At 39.4% G+C, this 26,265-nt stretch overlaps 1 protein-coding gene across 1 annotated transcript; it reads left to right on the top strand.

The window, feature by feature from the left end:
• The first annotated feature begins 981 nt into the window (after positions 1–981).
• Positions 982–19,248, top strand: lpcat4 (lysophosphatidylcholine acyltransferase 4). Its single transcript, XM_061960856.1, has 13 exons — positions 982–1,227; positions 7,961–8,324; positions 8,387–8,499; positions 8,570–8,630; positions 8,807–8,865; positions 13,133–13,167; positions 13,233–13,287; positions 13,349–13,431; positions 13,505–13,630; positions 13,698–13,854; positions 18,328–18,420; positions 18,554–18,689; positions 18,768–19,248. Exons 1-13 carry the CDS (start codon positions 1,141–1,143, stop codon positions 18,926–18,928), a joined length of 1,530 nt encoding a protein of 509 aa, XP_061816840.1. The 5' UTR covers positions 982–1,140; the 3' UTR covers positions 18,929–19,248.
• The last annotated feature ends 7,017 nt before the right edge of the window (positions 19,249–26,265 follow it).

A 26,265-nucleotide genomic window follows, 5' to 3' on the forward strand; every position in this document is an offset into this window, starting at 1 on the left:
TTTCTGTTATTAATATTCTGATTCCTGCATTATATATCAATATATATCAATACAGTCTGCAAGGGATACAGTCCGTAAGCACACATGATTGTGCGTGCTGCTGGTCCACTAATAGTACTAACCTTTAACAGTTAATTGTACTCATTTTCATTAATTACTAGTTTCTATGTAACTGTTTTTATATTGTTTTACTTTCTTTTTTATTCAAGGAAATGTTTTTAATTTATTTATCTTATTTTATTTTATTAATATTTAAAAAAAGGACCTTATCTTCACCATACCTGGTTGTTCAAATTAGGCATAATAATGTGTTAATTCCACAATTGTATACATCAGTATCGGTTGATATTGGTATCGGTTGATATCGGTATCGGTAATTAAAGAGTTGGACAATATCGGATATCGGCAAAAAGCCATTATCGGACATCCCTAATTTTTTAAAATAATAATACAAAAAAAATAATAAAAATGTTTAACTTGGTACTTCCAGCGGGCCGGATCATTGACGCTGACGTGCCATATCCGGCCCGCGGGCCGTAGTTTGGGCACCCCTGAGTTAGACAGTCATTTAATTAATGTTTTTTTTTATTCTAATTCATGTTAGGTAGAAAATTCCTGTCAAGCCACAGTTTGGGGGCGAAATGCCTTAAGTTATCACAAGTTTAAATTCAATATCAAACAATATCCTACATTTAACCAAGTTTTTTTTTGTTTTGTTTTTAATCATTGAGATTAAAATCTCGTTTCCAAGACTGACCCTGGCCAAATTGGGAATGAATACACTAAATTGATCCAAGTTAAAATAAATAAATAATAATAATTAAAAGGTTCTCACACAACGTGATTGCAGTGGATTGGTGGCCGCCTCATGAATGTGAACGAGGCAGACCGGTCCAGCAGGCAGGAGTGGGGGGGCGTGGCAGGTGTGGCTCGTGACGTCACCGCGCTTATTAAGTCACCTTGTTGTGTCGGCGGCCATCATCAACATGTGCCGTTCACCACCTCCACACTTCTTCACCTCCTTTTGATCGCCGTACTGTCACCGGGGTCTTATTTGTTCTCATCTCCTAGTGCAGGTTTTTATTTTTGAAAGAGTGTTTTAAAAAAAAAATATATTATTATTAATATTGCGGGGCCGTCATGGAGAAGCTGCGGCGTCAGTCTGCAGCCTGCGAGTCACATCCTTTCTACCACGAAGTGAAGATGAGCAGCACCCAAAGGATCAGGGTAAAGTTGACTGTCCGCTTCCTCTGACATGGTTCTTTTTTCCAAACGAATCTCTTCAACTTGCTGTCAGGCGTGACAAGAAGACAAACTGTGTGACTCTGGGCTTGGCTGGAACTTCAAACACTTCATTTGACAACATGAGCTTTGGTTCGCGTACCACCGGCAGTCTTATAGTGGTAGACTTGATTTAAATATCAGAGGTGGGACCAAGTCATTGCTTTGCAAGTCACAAGTAAGTCTCAAGTCTTTGCCCTCAAGTCTCGAGTCAAGTCCCGAGTCAAGACAGGCAAGTCCCGAGTCAAGTCTAAAGTCAAGACTGGAAAGTCTCAAGTCAAGTCCCAAGTCCTGCATTTTGAGTTTCGAGTCCTTTCAAGTCCTTTTAACCACAGACTAATGTATTTACACAGATTGTGTATGCTTTTAAAACGCTGTATTTATTTATTAAAACAAGTGCATTTGAAATTGCAGGAAAAAAAATAGTGCTGACATTGCACTTCATAATAGCACTATTAACCAGTCATTTTAAACATTTAACTCATTCCTTTACAGAATAAACACATTTGCAAAAACAAGTGCAACTGTACTTATTTGTACAGAAGTGTTAACATTGTATTTCCATGGCATATTGCATTGTAACTAGTTCCACAGCAGTTTCTATCCTGTTCTTACCTTATATCATTGATCTCATCTCATACTGTATGTGTTTTTATGTGTGCGTACACATGAAAAACATAACAAATACATGAACAAAACAATGAACAGAGTTGTACTTTTTAGATGTCAGTGCCCTTTTCAATATGTACACATATTCTTAACATAGTATACATTTTAACTGACCTTTATTTGACTATGTTTGTCTTTTTGTAGGTGGCTAAAATACGCGGTGCTGCTGACCGCCGTCTAACGTTACGTTACTGTGTGTTATACATTGACTAACGTTACGTTACTGTGTGTGATACATTGACTAACGTAATGTTACTGTGTGTGATACATTGACTAACGTAATGTTACTGTGTGTGATACATTGACTAACGTAACGTTATGTGTAGGTACCTCATGAGACCCTGCTTAAAAAAATCACTTGACAAAAAGTATGAATAAGGTAGCAAACTGCAGTGGACGCAACATATTGAAGTGTTTGCAATGACGTTGTAACCATAGACATCTTATAAGTAGACGCAGCATTGGTTGCTGTGACGTGAGCAATTTGGCCGCCATCTTGAAGTGGTGACGAGGAGCCGGCGAGCAGCCTAAACTGACAGTTGACAGGTAGAAAACAAAGATGCCGGACTGGTGTTCAGCGTTTTCCTGCTCAAATGAGCGGACTGTTGAAAATAGGAATCGGGGGATTACTTTTCACAAGAAAGATTTAACATTAACGTACTATTGGTTGTATTTTATGAAAATAATATTACCACAGAGTTGAGAATGAGCAAAGATCTTCAATATTTGTATGTGAAAATCACAAAGAAGTCTTCTGGGGGAGGATGGCACCCCTAAAGGGGTTTGGTTTACAAACTTTGTACCCCACCTAAAACAAAATTCACCAGCCGCCACTGATTATGATGCATTCTCATTTTAGGCAAAATAGAAGACAATACTTTCTTAACAGTATAATTGTAACCAGGAATAAGTCTTCAAGTAACAATATTCAAATACTAACATTGTTGGGTAAGACAGCATTTGGTTTTATTCTGAATCCAGTGAAACAGATTGGTGGTTTTAGCTGATATGAAGACTTTCAGGTGTTTATATATGTTTAAGTATTTGGCAGACGCTTTTATCCAAAGCGATTTACATAAAAAATACATATATAACAATCACTGTAAACATGATCATTTTAAGGGAAGAATGTAATAGAAAATATCAATACAAAGTGTCAAGACATAATAAACTCTCTGTTGCTGCAGCAACAGAGATACAGTCTATAGGTCCCTAAGATATATAGATATCTAATGTATTTATACATTGTTTATGTAGGATATACGCATGTATATATAACCTAATCATATTGTTTCTTCAATTTAAAAATAGCTGACCGTTTTTTCCCCCTTCTCTGGGATTATATTCCCAGTTTTGATCTGGGACGTCTGGTCACTTATAGCGTATAAGAATATTATATTACTGTTAAGCAAACTATGAATAATAAAACAGGCCAAAACATGTGTCTGTTATTATAGTTACACGTATGACAAAAAAGCGGGTGAAAATCAGTGGTATTTAGTGAGGTAAAATTAATTAAATGCGCTGACAGTTAATTGTTCCTGCCAAATGAATTGCACTGAGTGGAGCGGATCACCACTCCAAGATGGCGGCCACGCGTCTCGTCTGCGCCAGTAGGCAGTAGCGTTCCATGCTGCGTCTACTTATAAGATGTCTATGGTTATAACGTTAGCAGTGAGTTTACAGCCTCACTGATTTAACTACACAGCAAATAAAAGTCACGTTACTTAGCCAATAAACGTTATCTTACATTCAAAACTTACCCTTCTTTGTGCAACTTCAAATGTCGAACGAAGTTTGAAGTTGTTGCGTCTCCGTCTGTAATATTCGAACTGCGTGATTTGCATACGGCAATTAGTTTTTTGTTGAACAAGTCGTAGTTTTCATACCCGAACGAAACCAACTTTGGCATAATTGTTTCTCACTGGCGCGTTGTTGGACAACTCTTGTTCATTGGTTCTTCTGCAATTTGATTGGATGAATGCTGTGTGATGAAAACAACGTAGATCTAATTTGATTGGCTGTTGCACTGAGAGCGCACCAGCTGACAGGAAACACACGCTGATAGACACAGACGTAGAAAATGAAAGATTCGGAGCGCTCCCAAATAACTTTTTAAGCTTTGGGTTTTGGGGAAAGTAGCAAGTCTTGTCAAGTCAAAAGGCTCAAGTCCAAGTGAAGTCACAAGTCATTGATGTTAAAGTCTAAGTCGAGTTGCAAGTCTCTTTACATTTTGTCAAGTCGAGTCTAAAGTCATCAAATTCATGACTCAAGTCTGACTCGAGTCCAAGTCATGTGACTCGAGTCCACACCTCTGTTAAATATTACACACATGGTAGTCTTATAGTGCTAGACTTGATTTAAATATTACACACATGGTAGACTTTATATAAATATTACACACATGGTAGTCTTATAGTGGTAGACTTGATTTAAATATTACACACATGGTAGTCTTATAGTGGTAGACTTGATTTAAATATTACACACATGGGAGTCTTTTAGTGGTAGACTTGATTTAAATATTACACACATGGTAGTCTTATAGTGGTAGACTTGATTTAAATATTACACACATGGTAGTCTTATAGTGGTAGACTTGATTTAAATATTACACACATGGTAGTCTTATAGTGGTAGACTTGATTTAAATATTACACACATGGTAGTCTTATAGTGGTAGACTTGATTGAAATATTACACACGTGGTAGTCTTATAGTGGTAGACTTGATTTAAATATTACACACGTGGTAGTCTGCATTTGTTAGGACAGTGGTGTGCGTTTGGGTGTGGACAAGTGGCCTAAATGCAGAGAAAAGTATGCATTTATTCAGTATCTGTGTTCGTGTGGACATGGCCTAAGTTACTACTTTTTTTTTTTTGTATATACTAAGATACTACTTTTTTGGTTTGTTGTATATACTAAATTACTACTTTTTTGGTTTGTTGTATATACTAAGTTGCTACTTTTTTGGTTTGTTGTATATACTAAATTACTACTTTTTGGTTTGTTGTATATACTAAGTTGCTACTTTTTTGGTTTGTTGTATATACTAAGTTGCTACTTTTTTGGTTTGTTGTATATACTATATTACTACTTTTTTGGTTTGGTGTATATAAATTACTACTTTTTTGGTTTGTTGTATATACTAAGTTGCTACTTTTTTGGTTTGTTCTATATACTAAGTTGCTACTTTTTTGGTTTGTTGTATATACTAAATTACTACTTTTATGGTTTTGTGTATATAAATTACTACTTTTTTGGCTTGTATATACTAAATTACTACTTTTTTGATTTGGTGTATATACTAAATTACTACTTTTTTAGTTTGTTGTATATACTATATTACTAATTTTTTGGTTTGTTGTATATACTAAGTTACTACTTTTTTAGTTTGTTGTATATACTATATTACTAATTTTTTGGTTTGTTGTACATACTAAGTTACTACTTTTTGGTTTGTTGTATATACTAAGTTACTATTTTTTGGTTTGTTGTATATACTAAATTACTACTTTTTTGCTTTGGTTTGTTGTACATACTAAGTTACTAATTTTTTGGTTTGTTGTATATACTAAGTTACTAATTTTTTGGTTTGGTGTATATACTAAATTACTATTTTGGTTTGGTGTATATACTAAGTTACTACTTTTTGGTTTGTTGTATATACTAAATTACTACTTTTTTGGTTTGGTTTGTTGTACACACTAAGTTACTAATTTTTTGGTTTGTTGTATATACTATATTACTATTTGGTTTGTTGTATATACTAAATTACTACTTTTTTGGTTTGGTTTGTTGTACACACTACCGGTAAGTTACTAATTTTTTGGTTTGTTGTATATACTTAGTTACTACTTTTTGGTTTGTTGTATATACTATATTACTACTTTTTGGGTTGTTTGTATATACTAAATTACTACTTTTTTGGTTTGGTTAGTTGTACACACTAAGTTACTAATTTTTTGGTTTGTTGTATATACTAAGTTACTACTTTTTGGTTTGTTGTATATACTAAATTACTACTTTTTTGGTTTGGTTTGTTGTACACACTAAGTTACTAATTTTTTGGTTTGTTGTATATACTAAGTTACTCCTTTTTGGTTTGTTGTATATACTAAATTACTACTTTTTTGGTTTGGTTTGTTGTACACACTAAGTTACTAATTTTTTGGTTTGTTGTATATACTATATTACTATTTGGTTTGTTGTATATACTAAATTACTACTTTTTGGGTTGTTTGTATATACTAAATTACTACTTTTTTGGTTTGGTTAGTTGTACACACTAAGTTACTAATTTTTTGGTTTGTTGTATATACTAAGTTACTACTTTTTGGTTTGTTGTACACACTAAGTTACTAATTTTTTGGTTTGTTGTATATACTTAGTTACTACTTTTTGGTTTGTTGTATATACTAAATTACTACTTTTTGGGTTGTTTGTATATACTAAATTACTACTTTTTTGGTTTGGTTAGTTGTACACACTAAGTTACTAATTTTTTGGTTTGTTGTATATACTAAGTTACTACTTTTTGGTTTGTTGTATATACTAAATTACTACTTTTTTGGTTTGGTTTGTTGTACACACTAAGTTACTAATTTTTTGGTTTGTTGTATATACTAAGTTACTCCTTTTTGGTTTGTTGTATATACTATATTACTACTTTTTGGGTTGTTTGTATATACTAAATTACTACTTTTTTGGTTTGGTTTGTTGTACACACTAAGTTACACATTTTTTGGTTTGTTGTTTATACTAAGTTACTACTTTTTGTGTTGGCCCTGTGATGAGGTGGCGACTTGTCCAGGGTGTACCCCGCCTTCTGCCCGAATGCGGCTACGCTTGGCTCCACCCCCCCCCCCCCCCACCCCACCCCACCCCCCCACCCCCCCACCCCTCCCCTGCGACCCACGAAAGAGACAAGCGGTAGAAAATGAATGGATGGATGTAGGAAATAATTGTGCACGTATGCAAATGGGCGACTTAAATTTGACTTCCAATTTAAATCCGAATAAAAACCTCAATTCATACATGCCACAAACCAATTGCAATACATGAAGGTCAACGCAAAACATCAGCAAAGATAGTCACACAGTACTTGCAAAGCAAAATATTTTTCAGCTGATAATTTGGGCCGCTGAAATAAATCATGAGGGATAAGTTTTTCAGCTTCTCAATCAAAGATCCTCTACTTGACAAGAGCGCTCTAGTTAAAGTTAAAGAGAAAGTACCAATGATTGTCACACACACACTAGGTGTGGTGAAATTATCCTCTGCATTTCACCCATCCCCTTGTTCACCCGCCTGGGAGGTGAGGGGAGCAGTGAGCAGCAGCGGTGGCCACGCTCGGGAATCATTTTGGTGATTTAACCCCCAATTCCAAACCTTGATGCTGAGTGCCAAGCAGGGAGGTAATGGGTCCCATTTTTATAGTCTTTGGTATGACTCAGCCGGGGTTTGAACTCACAACCTACCGACGCCAGGGCGGACACTCTAACTACAAGGCCACTGAGTACTCTACTGTTCTTGAATACTCACTGCAAAAGCACTAGAGTGCTCTGCCATCCCCATGGCCACAGGGTGGAAAGGGGAAATCGAAGATAGATACGAGAGTCGGGAGCGCCATGCTACTTTAGGAGGGTATTGCGGTAGGTCGTGAGTTCAAACCCCGGCCGAGTCATTCCAAAGAGTATAAAAATGGGACCCATTGCCTCCCTGCTTGGCACTCAGCATCAAAGGGTTGGAATTGGGCGTCAAATCAACCAAATGATTCCTGAGAGCGGCCACCGCTGCTGCTCACTGCTCCCCTGACATCCCAGGGGGTGGAACAAGGGGATGGGTCAAATGCAGAGGGTAATTTCACCACACCCAGTGTGTGTGTGTGTGTGTGTGTGTGTGTGTGTGTGTGTGTGTGTGTGTGTGTGTGTGTGTGTGTGATTATCAGTGGTACTTTAACTTTACTGTTTTGTTGCAAATGTAATTGTGCCACCTTTCATCCAAAGGGTGTCCTCCAAGGAAGCGTCCTCTTCCCACTTCGGCTCGTCCTGATGAGCGTCTTCATGCTCCTCATGTGGCCCCTGGCCCTCCTTCGCTTGGTCGGCCTGTCGGCGGAGGAGCGCTCCCGTCCCATCACGGGCTGGCGCCGATGGCTGTTCCACCCGCCCATATGGTTGCTGAGCCGGGCCGTCTTTTTCTGCATGGGCTTTGTGTGGATCAAGGTGAAAGGTCGGCGGGCCGACCTCAAGGAGGCGCCGGTGTTGGTGGTGGCGCCTCATAGTAGCTTTCTGGACATGCTGGTTCTGTGTCCCACCCAACTCCCCACGGTGGTGTCCCGCTCCGAAAACACCAGCTTGCCGGTCATTGGCGGTATGCCCTCAAACGCCTCACCATGTTTATTAGGACATATTCATCTTGACTTTTGAATGCAGCACTCCTGGAGTTCAACCAGTCGGTCATGGTGAGCCGAAGTGATCCGGACTCCAGACGAAAAGCCGTGGCCCAGATCACAGAGAGGATAACCTCCAACGGCTACTGGCCCCAGGTGCGTCACAGCAAGAACGGAACCCACTTCCACGCCCGCACTTCCTTCCGTTCACTGACTTCTTGTCCAGATGCTGATGTTCCCTGAAGGCACCACGACCAACGGCAGCGCTCTCATCAAGTTCAAACCCGGTGAGTTCACCTTTTCCCAGCATTACCTTTTTATAGAACCAGACCCCGGTGCAGTCGGTCTTGACTATCCGGTCCTGGGGCAGCGCTTATATGGAATGAGTGGCATGAAGAGGGAAGAAAAGGGCGCAGCAACGTTAGTCATTTGCAACTTCTCTATGTGCTCTCTCTCCTTTCAGGTGCCTTTCTCTCAGGAGTCCCGGTCCAGCCAGTTCTATTGCGATACTCCAACAAAGTGGTGAGTGGAGACCAAAAGGTGGCGTGACTACCTTAGATTAGTCTGTGTACAGCTTGCTTTGCAGTTGGGTTGTACAGTACAACAATACCAGTATAGTACCGTGATACTAATGAATCATATTTGGTACTATACCGCCCCCTCCCCCCGTCCCCATTGTCATCGTCACGTAATGACATTGCTGGTTTTACGAGCAGAGGAGCATGTTCGGCAACGCACAGTCACAGAGTACTTACAAGCAGACACAGTGTGTAGACAGAAAAGGGAGAACGGACACATTTTAAAAGGGAAGTTATAACACTGAAACGCCCTCAGGAAGAGATGCTTTAAGACAGCGGTTCTCAAATGGGGGTACGCGTACCCCTGGGGGTACTTGAAGGTATGCCAAGGGGTACGTGAGATTTTTTTTAAATATTCTAAAAATAGCAACAATTCAAAAATCCTTTATAAATATAAATAAAAACCTATCTTTTTTTCCAAATAGTACAAGAAAGACCACTACAAATGAGCAATAGTTTGCACTGTTATACTATTTAATAAATCAGAAACTGATGACATAGTGCTGTATTTTACTTCTTTATCTCTTTTTTTCAACCAAAAATGCTTTGCTCTGATTAGGGGGTACTTAAATTAAAAAAAAAAAAAAAATTCACAGGGTGTACATCACTGAAAAAAGGTTGAGAACCACTGCTTTAAGACATGGCTAGCTAGCTAGTGGCTAAAGTCCATCCACAGTCGGCAGTGTTGTAGCTACTTCTAAATCACTAATCCTTGTCTCCATGGCGACAATTAAAGTAAGTTTCTTACAAGTATCATCCCTGCAGGACTAAGAATAGCTAAACATGCTTCACTACACACCGTAGCTCACCGGCGTCACAATGTAAACAAACGCCATTGGTGGATCTACACCTAACATCCACTGTAATGATACCAAGTACAGGAGCGTATCTAGTCGATACTACTATGATTACATCAATATTTTTTAACATCACAAAATTTTTTTTTTTAAATTTATATTACGTTTATAAACTCAGGAAATATGTCCCTGGACACATGAGGACTTTGAATATGACCAATGTATGATCCAGTAACGACTTGGTATCGGATTGATACCCAAATTTGTGGAATCATCCAAAACTAATGTCAAGTATCCAAACAGAAAAATAAGTGATTATTACATTTTAACAGAAGGGTAGATAGAACATGTTGAAACAGAAAATAACCAGATATTAACAGTAAATGAACAATGACACAATATGTTACTGCATATGTCAGCAGACTAAATTAGGAGCCTTTGTTTGTTTATTTACTAATAAAAGAAAAGTTGTCTTGTATGTTCACTATTTTATTTAAGGACAACATTGCAATAAGAAACCTATGTTTAATGTACCCTAATATTGTTTGTTAAAATAAAGCCAATAATGCAATTTTTTTGTGGTCCCCTTTATTTAGAAAAGTATCAAAGTATCGAAATACATTTTGGTGCCGGTACCAAAATATTGGTATCGGGACAACACTACTTTGCAGTATTACTTATACAACCAACGCTTATTTAGTTGAACTGTGTGTTGATTAATTTCCTTCAGCAATGAAAGTTCCACACTGACTACTCTAAAATACAATAGATGTTATTACCTGCTCAGGGGGTAGAGCAGATCACCCAGAAACCGGATGTTGGTGGTTCAAAACCCGCTCCCAGTCACTGCTGTTGAGTCTTTGAGCAACAGCACCCAACTTGTACCCAGTGGCAGCCCCATTGTCTTCATTTGTATTTTTATTTTTAAAATATATTAAAAAAAAAGTTTTAATTTTTTTATTCTGGTGGTCGTTGGGCAGCTGTGGCTTCAACTGTCGTTTATCACCAACAATGTGTGAATGTCTCTGATAAAGGTGCTATCCCGCGGGCCGGATCAGGTCCGGGAACAGGTTTTATCCGGCACACGGGATGAATTTGCTAAGTATAAAAATGAGCCGAAATTTTTTAATGGAAGAAACTGCTGTTCTAAATGTGTCCACTAGATGTCGCAATAGCAATTATTTTTATCTTTGTAGATGATGCTACATATGTACAAAATAAACCACATGTTAGTACAGCAGTCGAGGAAAATGATCAAACTACATTAGGGATGTCCGATAATGGCTTTTTGCCGATATCCGATATTCCGATATTGTCCAACTTTTTAATTACCGATACCGATATCAACCGATACCGATATCAACAGATATATGCAGTCGTGGAATTAACACATTATTATGCCTAATTTGGACAACCAGGTATGGTGAAAATAAGGTACTTTTTAAAAATAATAATAAAATAAGATAAATAAATTAAAAACATTTTCTTGAATAAAAAAAGAAAGTAAAACAATATCAAAACAGTTACATTGAAACTAGTAATTAATGAAAATTATTCATATTAACTGTTAAAGGTTAGTACTATTAGTGGACCAGCAGCACGCACAATCATGTGTGCTTACGGACTGTATCCCTTGCAGACTGTATTGATATATATTGATATATAATGTAGGAACCACAATATTAATAACAGAAAGAAACAACCCTTTTGTATGAATGAGTGTAAATGGGGGAGGGAGGTTTTTTGGGTTGGTGCACTAATTGTAAGTGTATCTTGTGTTTTTTATGTTGATTTAATAAATAAAAAATATATAATAAAAAAAAATTAAAAAAACGATACCAATAATTTCCGATATTACATAGCACGGTGGAAGAGGGGTTAGTGCGTCTGCCTCACAATGCGAAGGTCCTGAGTAGTCTTGGGTTCAATCCCGGGCTCGGGATCTTTCTGTGTGGAGTTTGCATGTTCTCCCCGTGACTGCGTGGGTTCCCTCCGGGTACTCCGGCTTCCTCCCACCTCCAAAAACATGCACCTGGAGATAGGTTGATTGGCAACACTAAATTGGCCCTAGTGTGTGGATGTGAGTGTGAATGTTGTCTGTCTATCTGTGTTGGCCCTGCGATGAGGTGGCGACTTGTCCAGGGTGTACCCTGCCTTCCGCCCGATTGTAGCTGAGATAGGCTCCAGCGCCCCCCGCGACCCCAAAGGGAATAAGCGGTAGAAAATGGATGGATGAATGGATTACATTTTAACGCATTTAACGACATCCCTAAACTACATAAATAACATCCTGTAATTTAATTTTGATATTATTTCCCACCTCCAAAAACATGCACCTGGGGATAGGTTGATTGGCAACACTAAATTGACCCTAGTGTGTGAATGTGAGTGTGAATGTTGTCTGTCTATCTGTGTTGGCCCTGTGATGAGGTGGCGACTTGTCCTGGGTGTACCCCGCCTTCCGCCCGAATGCAGCTGAGATAGGCTCCGGCACCCTCCCGCGACCCCGAAAGGGACAAGCGGTAGAAAATGGATAGATGGATGGATTCTTTTTTTATCTTGATAGATTGAAAATTAACATCAATGAGTTGACTCATGAACTTTATCACATAATTTATTCAGAAAGTATCAATAACGACAAATAAAGATAGAATACTATTAACCGCAACATGTAAAAAAAAATTCATATTTTTAAACAAAGAAAACAATCTGAAGCCGTCTTTATTTTTAAGTTATCGTGCCGTGATTTTACCAGTCTGGTCCATTTGGGAGTACCGTATTTTTCGGAGTATAAGTCGCACCGGAGTATAAGTCGCACCTGCCGAAAATGCATAATAAAAAAGGAAAAAAACATATATAAGTCGCACTGGAGCCCGGCCAAACTATGAAAAAAAACTGCGACTTATAGTCCGAAAAATACGGTAGATTTTTCTCCATGTGGCCCCCGATCTAAAATGAGTTCGACACCCCCCAATCTAAGCTACTATTAATTTTATTAGCACAGTCAAAGATTTTGTTTTCTGCTTTAAATTAAGATTGTTTTACTTTTTTGTAAGGGCAACCTAAACAGAAAGTGGTTTGATGGCACTCTCTACACGATGCTGTCGTTATGAATCCAGCAGGAGGCCATGTCTCACAAGTCAATCCACTCAATATTTTCCAGGAGGAAGATGCCTTCATACTGTATTCTTAATGTCTGATTATTTTTTGATATTTAAAAGTAAATCTGTGAGAGACATGTTTGAGTATCAAAAATAGGCTTTTTTCTTTTGTCATTCTTGGACCGTGACCTTGGCGAATTGTTGGGATCTCCTGTACTCTGTATCCAAGTTGACTTCCTTAGTACTGTCATTAAAAAATGTGATGGAGTGGACCGTATTCTCACTTTGGTGAAATGTTGTTTGTGTCCCTCAGGACACTGTTCGCTGGTCCTACACGGGGACAACATGGTGAGCTCTGCTGGTCCATTTTTTAAAATCCTCCATGCACACTAAGGTGGGCGCTCCTCCTGTAGGTATGAGGCGCTGTGGCACACCGGCTCACAGCTCTTCACCAACATCACCGTGGAGGTGAGGACTGCACGTTTTTCTCTTGATGTCGCACTTGTTGCCACATTGCGCCTCGTTGCAGTTCTTGCCCGTCTACACACCCTCGCCGGAGGAGAGGTCTGACCCCAGCTTGTACGCCGACAACGTGCAGAAGCTCATGGCCGAGTAAGACGCCACAGAATGCCGTTTGTTTCTACACCGCACGGTGCAAATCATACAGTGCTGTGCTGTGCGTCAGTGTCCTCAGGATCCCGGCTACAGACTACGTGATGGACGGAGGCGTGCCCGTCTGCAAAGTGGGCGGTCTCTCAGTACCGCTGGTGTCGCCCGGCCATCGAACGCTGACTCTGCTGCACAGGGCTGGGTATGGGCAGCATCTCTGCTTTTGTTAATTATATTTACAATATGTGCAACTTTATAATGTGTGTCAGCTTGGGAGTATGTGAGGTGGAAGCGGCACTGGACAGAATACTTGACCGGTGTCAGACCGTCACCCAGGGGTCAATGGTGAGTGCCAAAGAGCTGTCCTCGCTTCTTGGACTGGCGGACCAGCGGACATCGGTTACCATCCTCAGCTTTTACTCCAAGGTACTGGATTGTTGTGCATGCTATAAAGGGGTTTGCTATGATCTGCTGCGATGTACAAAAGATTTATCTCAGATGGGGACGGCGTGGCGCCGTTGGGAGTGTGGCCGTGGCAGCAACCTGAGGATTCCTGGTTCGATCTACCAACCTAGTCACGTCCGTTGTGTCCTTGAGCAAGACACTTCACCCTTGCTCCTGATGGGTCGTGGTTAGGGTCTTGCATGGCAGCTCCCGCCATCAGTGTGTGAAAGTGTGTGTGAATGTGGAAATAGTGTCAAAGCGCTTTGAGTACATTGAAGGTAGAAAAGCACTATACAAGTATAACCCATTTACCATTTAGATGTCCTCCTGCAATAGTCTACTGCAGGCCTGGGCAATTATTTTGATTCGGGGGCCACATTTAGAGAAAAAAAAGATTTTATGATGTGTAGCAAAGCCTGTTTTGTGGGTGTTTATACCGAGTGAACATCACTAACAGGCGGGTCAAAGGTGGTATCATGTCCATAACAAAGGAGACTTTTCGTTTGTCATGAAAAGTTGCAACTTTAAAAGTGAGCGTTTGCGCGCCACTTTGTTTTGTTTGTGCTTTTAAGTAATGTAACGATAAACTTTTAAAGGGGAACTGCACTTTTTTTGTAATTTTGCCTACTGTTCACAAACATTATGAAAGACATGATGATGGATGGATTTTTTTTTTTAATACTTTCTAAATATTAAATAAACGTAAATAAAAGTCCGCTTACAGCGCAGCCAATGGGAGCTCTTCTATTCCGTCCATAAAATCCAATAAATAACCATTCGAAAAGCGCCAACAATACTCAATTTACATTTCGTGACTTCAATATTAACCAAGTGTTGGTGATATTGTTATTATAAGTGCAAACACAGAAACTATTTATAGCGGCGACGTGATCACTTCCGTTTGTCCCTATGTTTACATCATTGAGTGGTCTTCTGTTTCCTCGTTTCCCTGCTCCTTGTAAGTTTATTTTAGATCATAAATCATGCCAATCATTCCTCTCACCTGAAAAGTAGATTGTTGATTATATAATCTGACAAGTTGGGACACTTTGACCGCCATTAAGGACCTGGAACCGGCGAGAACGACACAAAAAGCGTTTGTTCCCCCACGACCCTCACCCCGTTTCTTCGCAAGGATTATGAGACATTTTTCATATAAATGGGAATATGTGAACGTCCCAGCAGTCTGCATCCTAATGACAGCATACATTGTACAGTAAGTGATGCTTTATGCCGCATATTTTTAAAATGATAAAATATGTAAATATTAAATGTTATTATAAATGTGCCTGTTACTACATTACATATATACTTACATAATGTATATAAAACCCTAATGGAGGTGTTTGCATGTTTTTAGGGGCAGAATTGAACGGCTCCCATTTGCTTCATTGTAAGCGGACTTTTGGTTGAAAGTATTTAATATTTAGAATGCATTAAAAAAAATCCATCTTTCATAATGATTGTGAACGATAGGCAAAAAAAAAAAAAAGTGCAGTTCCCCTGTAATAGCCGTAAAACTCCTGATGGTTAGAAATACGTTCTAAATTCAAATGATTGAAAAATCGTGATCGATAGTGTTAGCTGATGCTAACATGGAAAAAGAGACAGAGTAACGTCTTTCCCTGAATAAGAAACGACATACTCCAGTCTAAACTTCCAGATTATAAACATTATAAAACATTGCTGTCTGAGCAACTAAGCTATTCAACTGTTATTCAGCGTGATCGTTATATACTTGGAGGACTATGACATGGAGGTGTTTTTACGTTATGTTCAAGGACCACTGAACAGAGTAGGACGCTGCAACGCCAGCAAGAACAGCCTTATCAGTGAAGCATAAGAAACATAAAACATGCAAAATAGTGGTCTTTCTAACAATTGGTGTACCGTATTTATTTTGGTTATTAAAAAAAATCTAAGTAAAAAGTACTTTCTGCACACATTCCACAACACAGCGATAACCATAATCATTTTGGTCACTATATGAAATGTCTATATAGTTACATCCCTCGTGCTCATTAACTATTTTTTTCTTCCAAAGGGAAGATTTTCCTTGCCTCTATCACCAAGTGCTTGCTCATGTGGGCTTCAGCTGGATCTCCTAAACCAGGGGTCGGCAACCAAAAACGTTGGAAGAGTCATATTGGACCAAAAATACAAAAAACAAATCTGTCTGGAGCCGCAAAAAATGAAAAGCCGTATATAAGTCTTATAATGAAGGCAACACATGATGTAAGTGTCTATATTAGCTATAATAGCCTACTATCAAAATGACTGTGTCGCAAGCTGAAGCAAATCTTCGTTGACAGAAATGTTGAAATGTAATATTTATTCTACACATTTTTACAACATTGGAAACCATTAGTAAATCAGAGGCTACTCAGGTGAGATAACTCCTGGAAATTACTGGCTTTTAATGGCCAAAGGTATAGATGTGTGTGTCCAAGTTGAGGCTGTCTTCTTTTAATATATTTATTACAATCTTTGGCAAGCTAGGTAATGTTTGCTGTGGTCTGGAACAACATGGCACATAAACAACTATCTGAATTGCAGCCAATACATACGGGTAATGTGTCATGAGACATGCAAAACTAAATTATATACAAAGAGGATAAAAGTAAAGGATATTAAATGAGCTCAACTATACCTACAAATGAGGCATAATGATGCAATATGTACACACAGCTAGCCTAAATGGCATGTTAGCATTGATTAGCGTGCAGTCATGCACTGACCAAATATGCCTGATTAGCACTCCAACAAGTCAATAACATCAACAAAGTGCACTTTTGTGCATTCACGCTCAGTATAAAAGATTTGGTGGACAAAATGAGACAAAGGAGTGGAAGATTTTACATGTAACCAAACAGTTACATGTAAGTCCACACTATGGTGAGTTCAAGAACCGCTGAAATTAGTAGGACAAAACGATGTCCACCAAATACTCTCATCACTGAAGCATACACACAAACATATTAAACAGTGGGCTTTCTAACAAATTGGAAGGTTTGTGTCATGTTTGTCCTCAAACAAAAAACATACTTAAACTAGGGCTGGGCGATATGGCCATTTTTTATTATCTCGATATTTTTAGGCCACACCGCGATACACGATATACATCTCAATATTTTGCCTTAGCCTTGAATTAACACTTGATGCATATATATACAGCAGTATGATGATTCTATGTGTCTACATTAAAACATTATTCTTCATACTGCATTAATATATGCTAATTTTAAACTTTCAGGTAGAGAAGGAAATCACAACTAAGTCAATTTACCAAAACTGTATTTATTAAACAGTTATTAAGCAGTGGCACAAACATTCATGTCATTTCCAAAACAGAAAGTGCAAGATTGTCAGAGACATTTTAAAACAAGCGATTAGTTTAAAACATGATGTCACACAAGATATTTCAATAAGTGTCAAATAAAAATGAGCTGCATAATAGGAAATCAAATGGTGTTCGTCCTTCGTTATGTGGTAGGTTCCTGCGGACGTTATCTCCTTCTGTTGACTATTTTTTTTCAAACGGTGTTGATGTGGAAATGTTTGCCTCGGCATTTTGATGGTGTGGCACCGAACGGAGATGTTGACATGCGGAGTTTCAAGCACTCTTCAGGTGACTTTTCAAATGATGCTACATATTAGCAGTAATGTTACTTTTTGTACGAAACGCTTTCGCCCCACACTTGACAAATTACGGTTGTCTGTTCGACATATTCCCACTTGAAGCCAAACCACCGCCAGACGATGGACCCCCTGCTGTTTTTCTTGGGAATTAATTATTCCTTCATTTGTTACCAGATTCACACCTTCTTTCTCTCGTCTTCCCACTCGCATCACAACTAGCTTTAGCCATGCTGCTACCTCTCTGCTCAAGGAGGACGTATACGTATGTGACGTATGACGTGACAGTATGTGACGTGTGTAAGAAGGTGCGCTCGTTGTCTGTGAGAAGGAGCGTCAAGACAGAGTGAGAAGAGCCTGCAGTGTATTGCCAGCAGCTAAAAGCAACTGCATGAGAACGTATACTCGAATATCACGATATAGTCATTTTCTATATCGCACAGAGACAAACCCGCGATATATCGCGTGTATCGATATATCGCCCAGCCCTAACTAAAACAAAACAAAAAATGTTGCCCCATCTTTTTTCATTTTCAATCCTTTTTAAAAATGCTCCAGAGAGCCACTAGGGCGGCACTAAAGAGCCGCGGGTTGCTGACCCCCGTCCTAAACGTATGAGGAGTGTGCGTGTGTAGACATGCTCTGAGTAAAGTGCCTTCAGATAACTTTTGTTTGTGATTTGGCGCTATACGATTAAACTAAATATATACTTTTTTATAGAGACGTAGTTTTTGCATGAAAGAAAACCCTTTCACCAGCATTCAAATCAGACATTTCCGTAACCAGTCGGTTTCTGAATCGTTATTGTTTTTTTGAAAGGAAAAAATGGTGGACCTGAGGCAAATCTATTTGAATGTGGCAGCCCTCTCTGGCCTGGTTAGCATCAAGTCTCTCCTTCACACAGCCTTCAGTGTAAGTACTTTGTATTGTATTGTATTGATCATTATGGACTTTTCTCCTGGCTCATGTCCATCTCCTTTCCTTTTAACCTAATGCAGCACATCAAATTAAAGAATGTTATATTACTTTTTTCATATCTTACCAGTTGTTTGGCGTAAATGACAAAGGAAGTCTGAGTGCTGAGGAGCTTGCTGGCCTGATGGGGGCGCTGCTGGGCTTACGTCAGCATCACACTGCTGACCTTTACTTCGCGGCTTCCAACAACGGCCTGTTGACTCCTGGTTAGCGTCTCTCATCACTTTCTTCCTGCGCAGTTTGTTACACAGAAGCAAATTGTACCAATTCTCGTTTTTCCTCAGATGACCTTCTGCGGGCGTTGACAAGCCACCCGACCTATGAGGTAGTGGCGAGCAGGCACCTGCAACCTGGCAAGGCAACAAGTCGGCTGCTGGCCCACAGGAAGGTTGTGAACAACAACAGAGACATGCTCAATGGTAACAAATCTCTCAAAAGGGAATGAGGATTTTTTTTTTTTTTTTTTTTTTTTTTTTTTTTTTTTTTACTTCAGTGTGGCTTCAACCAAAAACAATCCAAACAAAACTAATTTGGCCATTTATGCCATGTGAAGTCCTTGTAAATGTATTTATGTCTTATCTATAACTCTTTTTAAAAAGGAGAAAGCTGTGAAAAATAAATGTTTTTATACATATTTCTTCATTTATTTTGACATGTGTAATTAAATGCAAAATTGTTTATCATTTTGCACACTTTTAAGAATGATCTATATTATATACGGTTTGTTGTGATAGCTTGCAAAGTCAAAAGTTTTTATTTTAAGTGTTAAATGTTTTTGAAATAAAAAAGGCTTGAAATCCAAACAAAACTCTTTTTTTCCTCAATTATCCAACCACATCAGACAAACTTCCAAAGATGTAAGTCTTACATTGTTCTTCTAATGGGTCAAGGTCAGTTTGATTTCAAGAAATGCAGAGTCCACCGCTCGAGGATTTTTAAGAAATGTAAAACTAGTCCTGGGTGTGCTCCTGCCTTCCGCCCGAGTGCAGCTGGGAAGGCTCCAGGGCCCCTGTGGCCCCGAGAGGGACAAGCGGTATATGGATGGATGGATAAAATCACCATGTATGTTGCAAGGCACCTTGCTTGTGCAGTTTCCACTATCTTGCAGATAGAGAAAGCCCTTTTGCCTTTGATAGGTGTCAACGCCGGACAGAAAACGACATGGAAAGCACATTTTAGAGCAGCTTTTGACTTTGTCAGCCTGTTTGAGTTTAAATACACTTTTTGATGAACAAAAAACTGATTGAAATAATTACCTTTATTATTTTTCCTCCATTCTGTCATTTTGATTATTGTAACGCCCTGCTTTCTGGTCTTCCTAAAAAGGTTATTGCACCTTTACAATTACTCCAAAACTCAGCGGCACATGTCCTGACAAAGACCAGAAGGCGGGCTCACATTACATCAGTTTTAAAATCTCTGCATTGGCTCCCCGTGTGTTTCGGGATCGATTTTAAGGTTATTCTTATGGTTTATAAATGTTTTTATGGTGTTGGGCCTTCTTATCTTTCAGATTTGCTTTTACCATATTACCCATCCCGGGCCCTGAGATCCTCTGGCACTCATCTCCTAATTATTCACAAAGTCAGGAAACAAAGTTACGGGATGGCATCTTTCCACCATTATGGCCCCAGTCTATGGGACAGCTTGTCGGAGGACCTTAGGGCTGCGGAGAATGTTCATGTTTTTAAGAGCAGGCTTAAGACCCACCTTTTTGATTTGGCTTTTACCTGATATTATTTTATTGAAGTCAATTGTATTTTACTTTTTATCCTATTAGTCATGCAAGATTTTATTTAGTTATATTTATTAATTTATTTACTGTGTATATATATATATATATATATATATATATAAACTATTTTTTTTTCTATTAATCTTCATATGTCTTGTATTTCATTCTTCATCTCTACACATGGTTCTTACTATTTTACAACTTTTATTATTTTTATTTGTCAACGTTCCTCAGATGAGCATCTGCCTCAGGGCTTATCGACCGTGCTTGTTGGGGCGCTTTTGTGTCAGCGTCCTGGTGGCCATGGTCTGATGACCTCCTGGTGCAGATGGCTCCTGTGATAGTGTTTACTCACATGTCTCCTCTGTACTCAGCCATGCATTAATTTGTCCATATAGTTGCATATGTTGTGTGTGTGTGTGTGTGTGTGTGTGTGTTTGGCATCTGGTGTAAAGCACTTTACGTTGCATTTCTTTTATGTATGAAAAGCGCTCTATAAATAAAGGTTGATTTGATTTGATTTGATATTCCACTTAAAATCTGGTTCCAACCCAATTATGTTTTGTCCTTATTTACTTTATTCCTATGTCAAAATATTGTTTAAAATGAAATATTTTTTCAACCAAATCTTTTATCAATTAAATGTAATATTTAATAAACGTAAAGTTAATTTTTAATGTTGTATTAAAAAAAAAAGATCCTTGTCACTTCAGTCCGCATTAGTCCTTCTCCCATAGTGGCGTTATTCTGAGTGGTACCTCCAAACGTTTCATTGCCGATCTTGTGGCTTTTCTTAGCTTGCTTGCAAGGAGGGCCGTCCTAATGCGTTGGAAGAATCCCATGCCCCCTCTCTCACTCAACGTGGGTAAAAGATGCTCTGTCCTTTTATGAGGTTGGAAAAGATATGGCAATGTCTTCGGGGCTCTGATGCAAAGTTCACCAAAATTTGGCACTCATTACAGGAACATGTCGATTCTTTGAGCCTGGATACTGTGCTATTGTTTAGGCGCACCCCATTGATCAACTTAAAATTCTCAGTTTACTTGCTAAACATTATACGTGGTCCATTATTTAATGGACCACAATGGAAACAAGCCTTTTGGCTTTTTGTGCCATCCATTTGCCTTTTTAAAGCATCACATGGATTTAATTCTTTAAGATGTCAATAAACTTCTCAATCAATCAGTCAATACATTCCAAGGTATTTAATTGTATTATTACCTCAGTAGGGTTTTTAATTTTAAATTTTTTTGGGGGGGCGGGGGGGTTTATGTAAGTGTGTGTGTATGGTTGTATACATATATGCGTATCCTTGGTTTTATGTTTTCATAACACTTTACTGTGTGTGTGTATGTATGTATCAGTGACGTGCAGTCACTGGAGGCAGGTGAGGCGGGGCCTCACCTGCCATCATGGAAAGAAAAAAAATGTAAAAAGAAAAAAAAAAAATTAAATTGTTATATGTATCCAGTGATTATACTATAAAGTTATTTTCCAATTAACTTCACCAGTTTTAGATTATTTTTATTCAAAATCGCTGAATTTTCACATATGCCGTTCAAATACTGAGAAGAGACGGTGCGGTGAACAGCAGCCAGTTGAGGCACGTCACTCAGTGCCGCAACATGGATTGCGCAATGACTCGGCTAACTGCTGGCCTGCTGTGCAGTGAGACTGTATTGCTATATGAACTATATTATACATTTCCATAGTTTAGTTAGCTGAGGTATATAATGTACAGTGTATTTTGTCAACAACTGTATGTGTGTAAAGTATTTCTTGTGCTGAGCGATCATAAAACGGCTGCAAAAGACGCACTGTGTGAGGCTCGCCTCCTGCACCCCCACCGTAGAATTGTTATATCAACTAAAGCCCACACTTAAACTTTCCACATGCAAGATTGCATCTATTTTAAAAAATTATTTCATAAGAAGCCAAAAATTGCAAAAACAATAATGTTGGTGTTGGAGGAGTTGTGAATGACTGCAGGGACACAACATTAGATACACCTGCCGACTGCAGGTGTACCTAATTCACAACTCCTCCAACACGAACATTATTGTTTTTGCACTTTTTGGCTTCTTATTAAATAACTTTTGTAACCTATTTTCATGGGCTTTCCTCTTTGTGATGTTAAGTTCCTGTTATGCGCTGTTATACAGTATATGCCTTGAGCTCTTATTTTGAAGGCGCTAAGAGCGGAAGTGATGTCACGTTGCGGAGGTTTTTGAAAGAAGGTCAATAAAGTGGTCCTCGTGTAAACTGGAGCCTCCGTGTTTGTTATTTTGTAGTTTCATACAGTATAGGCGACATTTATAAACCCTCGGTTACACTTTTTTAAATAGATTAAATCTTGCACGTGGAAAGTTTAAATGTGCTTTTTTGTGTGCTACAGTTTGTATGTGTAAAGTTAAAGTTAAGTTAAAGTACCAATGATTGTCACACACACACTAGGTGTAATGAAATTTGTCCTCTGCATTTGACCCATCCCCTGGTTCACCCCCTGGGAGGTGAGGGGAGCAGTGGGCAGCAGCGGCACCGTGCCTGGGAATCATTTTTGGTGATTTAACCCCCAATTCCAACCCTTGATGCTGAGTGCCAAGCAGGGAAGAATGCTGGTATGAGCTTTTAAACATAACCCGTTAACTCCTGCCAATCAAATGGTGAATAAGATACTCTTTAGGGTTCATATGTTTGTAAATCTGACTGTGATGAAGTCAGTGCCTCACCAGCCATCAACCTCACCGCACGTCACTGGTATGTATGCATTTACAGTACACTATATTGCCAAAAGTATTTGGCCACCCACCCAACTGATGAGAATCAGGTGTCCTAATCACTTGGCCCGGCCACAGGTGTATAAAATCAAGCACTTAGGCATGGAGTCTGTTTCTACAAACATTTGTGAAAGAATGGGCTGCTCTCAAGAGCTCAGTGATTTCCAGCGTGGAGCTGTCATAGGATGCCACCTGTGCGACAAATCCAGTCGTGAAATTTCCTCGCTACTAAATATTCCAAAGTCAACTGTCGGCTTTATTATAAGAAAATGGAAGAGTTTGGGAACAACAGCAACTCAGCCAGAAAGTGGTAGGCCACGTAAAATGACAGAGAGGGGTCAGCGGATGCTGAAGCGCATAGTGGAAAGAGGTCGCTGACTTTCTGCACAGTCAGTTGTTACAGAGCTCCAAACTTCATGTGACTTTCCAATTAGCCCACGTACAGTACGCACAGAGCTTCATGGAATGGGTTTCCATGGCCGAGCAGCGGCATCTAAGCCATACATCACCAAGTCCAATGCAAAGCATGCAGTGGTGTAAAGCACGTCGCCACTGGACTCTAGAGCAGTGGAGACGCCTTCTCTGAAGTGATGAATCATGCTTTTCCATCTGGCAATCTAAAGGACGAGTCTGGGTTTGGAGGTTGCCAGGAGAACGCTACATTTTGGACTGCATTGTGCCGAGTGTGACATTTGGTGGAGGAGGAATTATGGTGTGGGGTTGTTTTTCAGGAGTTGAGCTTGGCCCCTTAGTTCTAGTGAAAGGAACTTTGAATGTTCCAGGATACCAAAACATTTTGGACAATTCCATGCTCCCAACCTTGTGGGAACAGTTTGGAGGGGCCCCTTCCTCTTCCAACTTGACTGTGCACCAGTGCACAAAGCAAGGTTCATAAAGACATGGATGACAGAGTCTGGTGTGGATGAACCTGACTGGCCTGCACAGAGTCCTGACCTGAACCCGATAGAACACCTATGGGATGAATTAGAACGGCGACTGAGAGCCAGGCCTTCTCGACCAACATCAGTGTGTGACCTCACCAATGCGCTTTTGGAGGAATGGTCGAAAATTCCTATAAACACACTCCGCAACCTTGTGGACAGCCTTCCCAGAAGAGTTGAAGCTGTAATAGCTGCAAAAGGTGGACCCACATCATATTGAACCCTATAGGTTAGGAATGGGATGGCACTTCAAGTTCATATGTGAGTCAAGTCAGGCGGCCAAATACTTTTGGCAATATAGTGCAGTGTTTTTCACCCACTGTGCCGCGGCACACTGTGCCGTGAGATATTGTCTGGTGTGCCGTAGGAAATTATGCAACTTCACCTAATTGGTCCAAAAAATATTTTTTGCAAATCAATAATTATAATCTGTAAATAATGTGCCATTGCTTAGTGTCTGTGCTGTGTAAAACTCGGCAGGGTAACCACGTAATACTCCATGTCAGTAGGTGGCAGCAGGTAGTTAATTGCTTTGTTAAAGTCGGAATGTGTCGGGTGAGATGAAGATGGTTTGTCGTGATCCCAATATGCAGACCACAGCGGGAGGCATTGTGCAGGTAAAAAGGTATGTAATGCTTAAACCAAAAATGAACAAAAGGAAAAGGCAATGGCTATGCAAAACGAAAGTAAAACTGAACTGGCTACAAAGTCAACAGAAACAGAATGCTGGACGACAGCAAAAACTTACGGCGTCCGCAAAGTTCATCTGTACATGACATGACAATCAACAATGTCCACACAAAGAAGGATCGCAACAGCTTCTTGCGGGTGTGTGGAATAGCGCTCAAAGGAAGACATGAAACTGCTAAAGGAAAACACCAACAAAACAGGAAGGGCCACCAAAATAACAGCGCAAGACAAGAACTAAAGCACTACACACAGGAAAACACCAACAAACTCAAAATAAGGCACGAAAACCTTGTGGAGTTTCATTATTTAACGTTTTCTGCTGGTGGTGTGCCTCCGTATGTTTTTATGAAAAAAATGTGCCTCGCTTCAAAAAAGATTGAAGGGAATAAGCGGTAGAAATTGATGGATATAGTGTATCAGTGACGTGCAGTCAGGGGAGGCAGGTGAGGCGGGGCCTCATGTGCCATCATGGAAAGAAAAAAAATGTAAAAAGAAAAAAAAAATGAAATTGTTATATGTATCCAGTGATTATACTATAAAGTTATTTTCCATTTAACTTCACCAGTTTTAGATTATTTTTATTCAAAATCGCTGAATTTTCACATTTGCCGTTCAAATACTGAGAAGAGACTTGCAGTGAGTCAGCAGCCAGTTGAGGCACGTCACTGAGTTGAGCCTCACCATGGATTGCCCAATGACTCGGCTAACTGCTGGCCTGCTGTGCAGTGAGACCGTATTGCTACATGAATTATATTATACATTTCCATAGTTTAGTTAGCTGAGGTATATAATGTACAGTGTATTTTGTCAACAACTGTATGTGTGTAACGTATTTCTTGTGCTGAGCAATCATAAAAAGGCTGCGAAGACGCACTGGCTGAGGCTCGCAGTAATCCCGCCTCCTGGTGGTAGAGGGCGCTAGTGATCCCAGAGATCATTCTTGCAACTACACGGCTGCAGAAGAAGTGACAACAAGCAGCAACAGTTAGCAGCGATCATTTATTTTTTCCTCTTGCCTGGACTATTAACATGGAGGATTACATATCTAAAATAAAACAGTTTTCTAAACTGGACTTTCAATCGAAGCAGGAGGTATGTTGGGTTTCCTCCTTCTTCATTCATCTTCAATGAATACTCCAGTTGTATATATATGAAAGATGATGGTTTATTTTTAAGGATGGTTCATTACAATGCTTCACAGCACCGGGAAACAAAACATCGGTAACTGTGGAAAATAGAACACAACTCCATCGAACTTTTCTGTGTATGTCTCACATTCTCTCGCGCGAAGTGAACCGGAAGAGATCACGTGACGATAGCGCGGATGAACCTGCACTACCGTATATAACCTATTGGAGGCGCATAACAACAACAGCAAGCCTTTCTTCTCATGATACACAGCAACAGCATTAATAACAATGAGATCACATTTACTCAACACCCCCCCTTGATCTCATAACCATGGAACAGTGAAACACATTAGTTTCCAAAAAAAAATAATTTGAATTTGTCAATCTTGGCTCTTGTAGTAGGTTTTGTTAAGATGTCTGCAACCATGTCTTCTGTAGGACAGTAGACTAATGAAATTGTCCCTTCAGTGAGTGCCTCACGAATGAAATGATATTTAACATCAATATGT

This window comes from Nerophis lumbriciformis, linkage group LG05, assembly GCF_033978685.3.
Source record: "Nerophis lumbriciformis linkage group LG05, RoL_Nlum_v2.1, whole genome shotgun sequence".
Classification (NCBI taxonomy): Eukaryota; Metazoa; Chordata; class Actinopteri; order Syngnathiformes; family Syngnathidae; genus Nerophis; species Nerophis lumbriciformis.

Coding starts and splice junctions, on each gene's coding strand:
- lpcat4 (XM_061960856.1), top strand. CDS start 1,141: ATGGAGAAGCTGCGGCGTCAGTCTGCAGCCTGCGAGTCACATCCTTTC. Junction 8,631..8,806: donor TCTCATCAAGTTCAAACCCG/GTGAGTTCACCT, acceptor CTCTCCTTTCAG/GTGCCTTTCTCTCAGGAGTC. Junction 13,855..18,327: donor TCCTCAGCTTTTACTCCAAG/GTACTGGATTGT, acceptor TTTTTTTGAAAG/GAAAAAATGGTGGACCTGAG.